The sequence below is a fragment of the Camelina sativa genome, chromosome 16 (assembly GCF_030686135.1).
Source record: "Camelina sativa cultivar CO46 ecotype springtype chromosome 16, ASM3068613v1".
Taxonomy (NCBI): domain Eukaryota; kingdom Viridiplantae; phylum Streptophyta; class Magnoliopsida; order Brassicales; family Brassicaceae; genus Camelina; species Camelina sativa.
Window position 1 is genome coordinate 905,251 of NC_141895.1, and position 7,810 is coordinate 913,060.

Consider the following 7,810-nt stretch of genomic DNA (forward strand, 5'->3'; position numbering starts at 1 on the left):
ATAATTATTTGAAAAAAAACTTTAATTTTTTTAATTTTTTGATAATTATCTTTTTACATTATTAATATTGTTTAAAACAAAATATTTTGTTTTTTTTGTTGTAATCTTAAAATCTCAGATTGATATAAACTTGACACCTGTCAAAATTTTGTTAATGGCTAATTTTTAAAACCCAACTTTATATAATAAGAGAAGTTTCTAATTTTCTATATTAAATTTAATATATATATATACATTCTAAAATACAAAAGTCTTCTAAAATACTCCTAAATATTCTCACACGAACACCACGTTTTGATCTCACGATGACACGATCTTTAAAACCATCTCACGATTTCAAACTATTTCATCTTCCATTTAATCACACCGATGAACTCATTATTGTTCATTCTTTGCTTTCTCTTGCTCTGCGTTGGCATTTTTGCTAATTCTACTTTTTCATATAGTTCATCTGAGTTTGAGAAAGACAGCTGTCGATCGAGATATATGCACGTTTCTTTTATATTTGATTCATCGTCTCTGATCCTTTTGCATCAAGCAGGTAATTTCATAGAGACTCATATATAGTCATCTAGAAAATGTTATTGCATTACTTGGATTGACGATAGTTTTTGGTACACATAGTAATGAAATTTAGATATGTATACATATATGAATCTGTTCGTTAAGAGTGTCATAATTGCATTTTCTCTACAATCATTGAAGTGGTGAAGTTAACATAGATTGATTTTTTTTTTCTTTTTTCTGATCAGGTTCTTTTGTGATAAAACTTTGAAATTGAGATTCTTACCGAAGAAAGCATTTAGTCACTCAAAATTTACCACGGGTGGGTTCTTCTTTCTTCTATAATTCATGTTCATAATATGATGATGCCTTTCATTGTATATTTTAGACTAAGTATTCTCTAGAATTCTGTAAAAGTATTTTATTTGTGAGACGAGAATGTTTCAACATCTGACATTAGATTTCATGTAGGAGTTGCAAGATATGACCGTGAAGACATTGTTACACAGTTATACTTCTTTCTTTTGAAGGTGTTGTAAATCTTCTTACTACATACCTAGCACCAATATGTACTGCCTACTTACCTCTCATTTGTTTACTCTTTTGAATTATTATGTTACACGGTTTGCTTGACAAAAATTACTCAGGCTGATCAAGAAGTAGATAATATGACATTAAAACAAATAAACTACTCAATCTAAATAAAGCATACAAATTTAAAGGTATCCCTAATTTCTTTGTTTTGGCTCTTGATTTTTACATTACTAACTTAGTCATATGTGGTTTTTTTTTTGTTGATGAAAGGCAAGTAGAGTCATGATAATACACTACTCTGCTTGGATATATGTTAGAGCTGTCAATCTTCACAAGTAATACTTCCACAAAGTCTTCAAGCCTATATGAAAATATGGAATCATGAGCAAGTGTACAAGTCAAAGCTGGTAAAGTACGGTTCGAAACGATGGGAAATCAACTAAATTAATCAATGGCCATAGAAGCTTACTTCAGCGGTTCAACCAGTACATGACCACACGCCAGTCTTGATTCTTTCTGGAATCTTACGTGTTCTCTACAAAGTGGTACAAGGCTTTTTAAGGAAGCGAAAAAGATATCTGATTGAAGGATTTGTATTTAAGCTTAGAATTTTGTTTGATAAAGTCTGTTATGCCTTTGAACCTTCTTCTTGTGTTCTCCAAATTCATACCGTCTAACAAGGTACAAACTTCTGACTTACAATCTATAAATGAATTTTTTTTTTTTTGACAACAATCTATAAATGAATTTGAATGGCTAAATTATTCAATCATGTATTAATGTCTACCAAGAGAGATCGCACATGTTAAGAGTTTTGTTCAATTTTGTTGTTCAGGTAAATAAATAATTTTTTTCCTAGATTCGGTGTAATTATAAATTTTGGAATGCAATTAAAATAGGATAAAATATTTTCGGTGCATAGCACCGGGTGAATACTAGTTACAGATATATCACTACCAAGAGAAAAATAATTTTTCAAAATCAATTTGATTTTTTCTCTTTTTTTAGTTTCAGGACAAGTTTGGGATACAAGATCCTCCTCCACCTTCACCACTTTGTTGTTGCTCTTTCCAGATCCTTCCAGTGACTCGGAGTTTCAGCTCTTTCCTATCTCCACCTGAGAAGAAGAGAGCCATGTTTCTTTGTATAATTAGTCCATCATGACTGTCTCTAACTTTCCTGTGGCTGTCTCTTACGCTTCTCGGTGTTCCTTCCCATATCAGCTTCCGACCATAACCTCCCACTTCTAAACTGTAATTGTAGTTCCTAGCTTCTGTCTCGTCCCCCATGAAACGCAGGAAGGCCATGTAGACTGGAGCCATTCCGAGCTGGAAAGCCTCAAAGTGAAGACAGAAGTATTGACCAAAGCAGTGAAAGACCTAAGTTATAGATTCGAACCAGCAACGAAACCAAAAGAGAGGAACTTTGATAAGCATATGTGACAATTAAAGTATAATAACTTATTTATTATGTCTAGAGAGATAAGGAAGATTCACAATCATTGATCTTGCAGAGCAGAACAAATGTACATATAATATGGAAGAGAAACCGAAATATGACATTTATAAGCAACACGATTGAAACTAACTCGCAACAGAAGCAAAACTTGACTCATCTGATTGCTTCACATCACAGTTTGTACCAGAAAAATCAATTCATTGACATAAATAATCCTTAAACAAAGCCTCACAAATTATCTAAGCTTATATATAGATAGAGGTAGAGCTATGAAGCAGGAGGAATCATATGTACTTACAGTTAACATCCATGTGGCGTTTTCGACTTCACGAGGATTAGACTTGACATAACGATGGTTGAAAGTACAGCCAGAATGCATATCAACCTTATGATCATCCCTCAGGTGAGCAACTAGGAAAGGGATATCGCCCGTAACAGAACACTCGGATCCAGCATAAGGACAGTTATAAGGCCTGAAGTTACATACAGTCTCATGTTTGAGCTTACTGTAATAAGGGAAGATTTCAGGACATCCAAGTGACATGTGTTTACAGGGTAGTTCAAGTGATTCAGCTACTTTTTCCAGTGCCAAACAACGGATATCACCAAGCTCTTGTCTACAAGTTGGGCAGCGGTTGTGAACCCTGGTTTTACAGGTTGAACACAGAGTATGTCCATTGTGACACTGCCGGGAAAAAAACAAACAATTGTGTAAAAATGTTATTCCATAATTCTCTAAAAGAGACAAAAGCTAATTTGCAGACAAAATTCCACAATACTAATCAGTGAGGATTGTTAAGTGGAACCAAATCAATGGAGGATCATTCAAAGACAGATGATAGTGAGTGAATGATGAACATAATTTAGTCAAATCAGAGTATTAAGAACTGGTTAAGTCATAAGTAGAAACTCAGATGAAGGAAGGAAGGAAGGAATGGATAAAACTCAAAAAGTTCAAGTTAGAGCTATCTTACAAAGACCAACACAACCACTGGTTCAAAATCTAAATCCATATGGTAATCATCAGAAACTCACTCACAAGTCACAACTCACGACACAATCCCCCTTGGAATCAATCAACAAATTAAAGATCCGGGCGGGGAAACAAAATCACACACCTGATGAATGGGAGGGTACATAGAATTGGTGCAGACAGGACATTCGAGAAGCTCATGAACACTGGTGGTGGTGGGAAGAAGACCAGAAGCAGCAGCAGCATTGGTGTGATTACTACTAGTATGATGATGATGATGCTTGGAAACGGAAGCGTAAGAAGAATGGCGATCTTGGTGGATCTCTTCATCATCTGTCACATCCATCATGGTTGATGTACAGTCCATCATGCTTTCCAAATCCATTTTCGAAATAAAAGGCGTATTCTTTCGATCGAAACGAAGAAGATCAAATCCAGGGACCTTACAGAGAGAGAGAGAGAGATGGGTATGAACACCACCGAACGAAACAGGTCAACCCTCGTATTGTTCAATTTCAAAATCAAAAAAAAAGTTAGATGCTTTTCTTCATCAATTCTAGAGAGAGAAGAGAGAGAGAGAGAGTTGCCGTCAAATGAACCGGAAACGCTGATTTAAAATCGGACGGTCGCGAAGGGCGGCTGTGTGGTACAGAGAAAGAAGAATGTTTATTTGGAAACTAAAGATTGAATTAAATAACAATTTACTGGATTTGGAAAATTTTTAATCATTTTATTATTATTATTAATCACTCAATGATTTCTTCGTTTCTAATTAAAATGTTTTTTAATTAAAATTAAGGGCCCTGGTCCAGTTAAGATGGGCCTAAACATGTACATGGTGCACATGATTACCTTTTTATTATGTTTTTCTCCGGTTTTTACATTACGATTCTAATCAATTTTGTAATAAAAATGTTTTATAAACGATTAATCAAAATTTAGTATTTTAAATTAGTTAAAGAAAAAACTAACGTAGATCGACCACTAAAATAAACTTCAAAGATTAATGAGAAAAAACATACTCATCTTCCTTTTTACTTTAATAAAAACTTAAAGAGATGTGTTTAGATAAACTTTAGACGCCTTAAGTAGTATATTATGAAATATCATAAGATGAAATATATAAGTAATGCGATGTGGCTTGGGTTCAAAGTCACTTCAGAGACCAATGATTATGTAAAAGAACATTTTACTCTTCTTCCTCTCAAGCAAACTCTCCCAATCTAATAAAAGCAAATTATTCCATAAATAGTTGGTCCTCGTGAGTGATCGGCCTCATGAGTGAATCATCCTTAAGACACAACGCATAAAAGAGAAAAAAGCGAACAACAACGACCCATCCAGCTCTCATGATCGATTTGTCATTGCTTTTTTAACACAACATGTTATTGTACTATTCTCTTTTTGGGTTTTGTCTGAGAAACATGTAAAAACTTCACAGAATCTGAGACATGACTTAAGAACTGTTTGTTTCTACATACTTTTCGCAGCTAAAAGAAATCACTAAAGAATCTGATTATTCATCAAATATTTCGTTAGCTTTTTTACTCCCCTATTTGCATCAAACAATCAAGTTTAAGGCCTTTCTGAATCAAAACTAGAATGATTTTAGTTATTTGTTACCACTGGTTAGCTGATGTTTCCCGGCACTTCTCATCATTTCCCTGAGCCAACTGTTGTGGATTAGTAGTACCTTTTACCCGATTACTTAACAGTCTCTGCGATATTCTATCTTTAGCCGATGTTTTCTTACGCCGCATTGAGGAAAAGGTTTGTTTCTTGTTTTTTCTTGCAGCAAAAACTCTATCAAACTCTTCATCGATAACATTTGATCTAGAAGTTGAGGCTATAGCAGCATCACGCAGAACTTCTTGATTATGTTCCTTAACCTTTACCTTCACAAGCTTTGCTCTTTTCCTCATCACTTCTTTGTCTTTCTCCCTGATATTTTTCAGAGCCTGTTTCGCTATTTGCCTAGCTAACTGATTAGGATCAGAGTCTGAAGTTGTTACATCCATAGGCACATCCTGGTTGATCCCTGTAGTTGAAGATGTTTGGTTTTCAATCTCATCTACTGGAGAATCCTGGATTACGGGGTTCCCTTCATCATCCCGAGGTACAATGGGTCCGTGAAACGGACAGGTTCGCAGATCTCTTCTCTGGCAAAGACCACCTTTCTTTAGAGGAGCGCGGCATGGAGGTGTCTCTGTTCTCTCCTCTCTATAAACAGTTGCCTGAAGATTCAGTTCTGCGATTTTCTCAGCCGGAATAACAGCATCTTGATCCACCCTGCCCCAGTGGCTCTCAAGCTCTAAACCCCGGTAATTAGCTCGAACTTCCGCAGTTGAGTCCCAATTACTCAAGTGTGATCCCCAATTCACCACGGGCGCTTCAGAAATTAGCTTATCCCTAAGAGAGTCTCCACTGCTTCCAACTTTTTTAGTGGTCGACACTTTATTGGACCTATTTGCGTTACTTGATGATGGTAAAGACGAAGTCTCGCTCTGCTGACTTAACGCCACAGGAGCCACCTTCTTGACTGAATCAGTTCTGACCTTGCCATCATCCTCCTCCCAGATATCTTCTTCTTCATCCTCGTTTGTTTCTTCATTCTCATGACAACCAGGCATACTTGAAATTGTAAAACCAGCTTCTTCCCATTTCTTTTGAGCTGCCAATATGTTATTCCTGATATTGATCAAGTCTTTCAACATGGAATCTCTCGTTCTGTTATCACTCACGTCAACCCTGATGAGAAGAGAGATCCCTTCTTGAACCGAGATCAGATGCTTTGTCACTAGAAGCTTGCACTGTTCCCTCAATACATCGAATACAACTCTGTTCTCACTAGTTTCCTCAACTTTTTCTGATTGCTTCAATGAATCAAGACGAATTTGCCTAAGATGAGAACAACGGATCTCCTCAAAATCTTCCTCATCTAAGATGGCAAGTGGAACACCATCATCCCCTCTCCACTGAACAATTTCCATACACTCCTTGATCTCTTTAATCGTTACATCAATCTCATGCTTCAAGAGTCCAAAACTATCCTTCAAGGAATCAAACTTGCCACGCAAAATCTCTCTAGTCTTCATCTCCCTCTCCTGTCTCTCTCGTTGAACCCGTGCAGCATTAGCCTGGAGATCAGGGAACTTCAACTTGCGGGTGTTCTTAAGGTAATCAAAACCAAGCCTAAGCTCCTTGTAATGTAACCCAAAAGACAAATTCCACTTCTCTAAGAACTCAATAGCCTTAGAACGCAACATAGTGGCAACAGCGGGAGGTGCAGGAAGAGGCATATTGCTTCTAAAACCAACACTTAAACTCAAAAGCTGATCAAGATTCTCAATTATAAGATTTCTAAAGAGCTTTGACCTCATGAAGAGCTCGTCGATGATGAAAAGCGTCAGATACCGAACCTGCCAAAACAAATTACCACCGCGTTCGTTATTTGATCAATCAATCGCCACCATTGAAAGGATCGGAAAAAAAAAAAAAAAAAAAAAAAAAAAAAAAAAAAAACCTGGGAGTGGTTATGTCTCATGAGCTCCATTAGGGTTTGCGAAGCGAAACGGACCTCCGAATCAGAATAGCGAACAATAGATTTGATGACCTTGAGTAGCCTCGGGCCAATCTCTTGAGCAGTTGATTTCGTCGCTTTCTCTATCAACCCCTGAACTTTTCCCCCGCCGTCATCTCTCCCTTCCATCGCCGGCAATCAGAAGATATTCAGATGAATGACGAAAATAAAATAAATAAATGAAAAAAAATCGATTTGTGTTGGTTTAATAGATTATTGTATCCACTGTGATAGTCGGTTTACTCGGTTATTGAAATGACTTATTTGCCCATTCGTTCCCCCCCCCCCCCCCCCCCCCATTCCACTGGGCGTAGTCGGTTTAACTTCTTCTCTCCTTTTGTAATCGTAACAACAAGAAGAATATTATCAACGATAACTTTATAAAAACGGTAAGGGAAGTACTGTATATGTAACGGTTATATTTTGTAAGTTTAATTAGGATAATTTCTATTCTTATTTTGTTGGTCAATCATAGATGATTAAATCTTTTTTTTTGTCAAACAAGTGGAACTTTCGTTCAAATCAGATCCTCATAAAAAGGTAAGTTCTTACAACATACACCAAAATAGATAAAGAAGAAAAGGGATAAGGGCTCCATGAGTTCTTCAAGAGAATTTGTTGGATCCAGGGTAGATTCGACCATGAAGCCAAGCTTCGCGAGATCCTTGACCACCAAGTGGTCAACAGTAGCTTTAGCGACAAACGCAATCGAGCTTTGAAAAGGGGGTCTAAAGGGTTGCTTTGAGACCCAAAGCATAAGG

The 7,810-nt window shown here is 36.6% G+C and overlaps 2 protein-coding genes and 1 long non-coding RNA gene across 3 annotated transcripts; 1 reads left to right on the forward strand and 2 right to left on the reverse strand.

Moving 5' to 3' along the window:
* The first annotated feature begins 272 nt into the window (after positions 1-272).
* LOC147925003 (uncharacterized) lies at positions 273-2,262 on the forward strand. Its single transcript, XR_015585186.1, has 5 exons — positions 273-541; positions 753-826; positions 976-1,226; positions 1,309-1,719; positions 2,047-2,262. It is a non-coding gene; the product is annotated as an uncharacterized LOC147925003 (long non-coding RNA).
* On the reverse strand, positions 1,906-4,483 carry LOC104699704 (E3 ubiquitin-protein ligase SINAT3). Its single transcript, XM_087493113.1, has 3 exons — positions 3,615-4,483; positions 2,795-3,181; positions 1,906-2,417 (listed from the first exon to the last, which is right to left on the reverse strand). The coding sequence occupies exons 1-3, from the start codon at positions 3,852-3,854 to the stop codon at positions 2,049-2,051; spliced, it is 996 nt and encodes a 331-aa protein (XP_087349239.1). The 5' UTR covers positions 3,855-4,483; the 3' UTR covers positions 1,906-2,048.
* Positions 4,484-4,693: 210 nt separating this feature from the next.
* LOC104749141 (UV-stimulated scaffold protein A homolog) lies at positions 4,694-7,347 on the reverse strand. The gene is made up of 2 exons (XM_010470721.3): positions 6,993-7,347; positions 4,694-6,888 (listed from the first exon to the last, which is right to left on the reverse strand). Exons 1-2 carry the CDS (start codon positions 7,176-7,178, stop codon positions 5,089-5,091), a joined length of 1,986 nt encoding a protein of 661 aa, XP_010469023.1. The 5' UTR covers positions 7,179-7,347; the 3' UTR covers positions 4,694-5,088.
* Between the last annotated feature and the right edge of the window lie 463 nt (positions 7,348-7,810).

Excerpts from the sequence above, each read along its gene's own strand:
- LOC104699704 (XM_087493113.1), bottom strand. The coding sequence starts at position 3,854 with ATGGATTTGGAAAGCATGATGGACTGTACATCAACCATGATGGATGTG. Across the intron at positions 3,182-3,614 it reads TGTACCCTCCCATTCATCAG|TGTCACAATGGACATACTCT; the intron begins GTGTGTGATTTT and ends TTTTCCCGGCAG. Across the intron at positions 2,418-2,794 it reads ACGCCACATGGATGTTAACT|GTCTTTCACTGCTTTGGTCA; the intron begins GTAAGTACATAT and ends TCTATAACTTAG.
- LOC104749141 (XM_010470721.3), bottom strand. The coding sequence starts at position 7,178 with ATGGAAGGGAGAGATGACGGCGGGGGAAAAGTTCAGGGGTTGATAGAG. Across the intron at positions 6,889-6,992 it reads TGAGACATAACCACTCCCAG|GTTCGGTATCTGACGCTTTT; the intron begins GTTTTTTTTTTT and ends TTGTTTTGGCAG.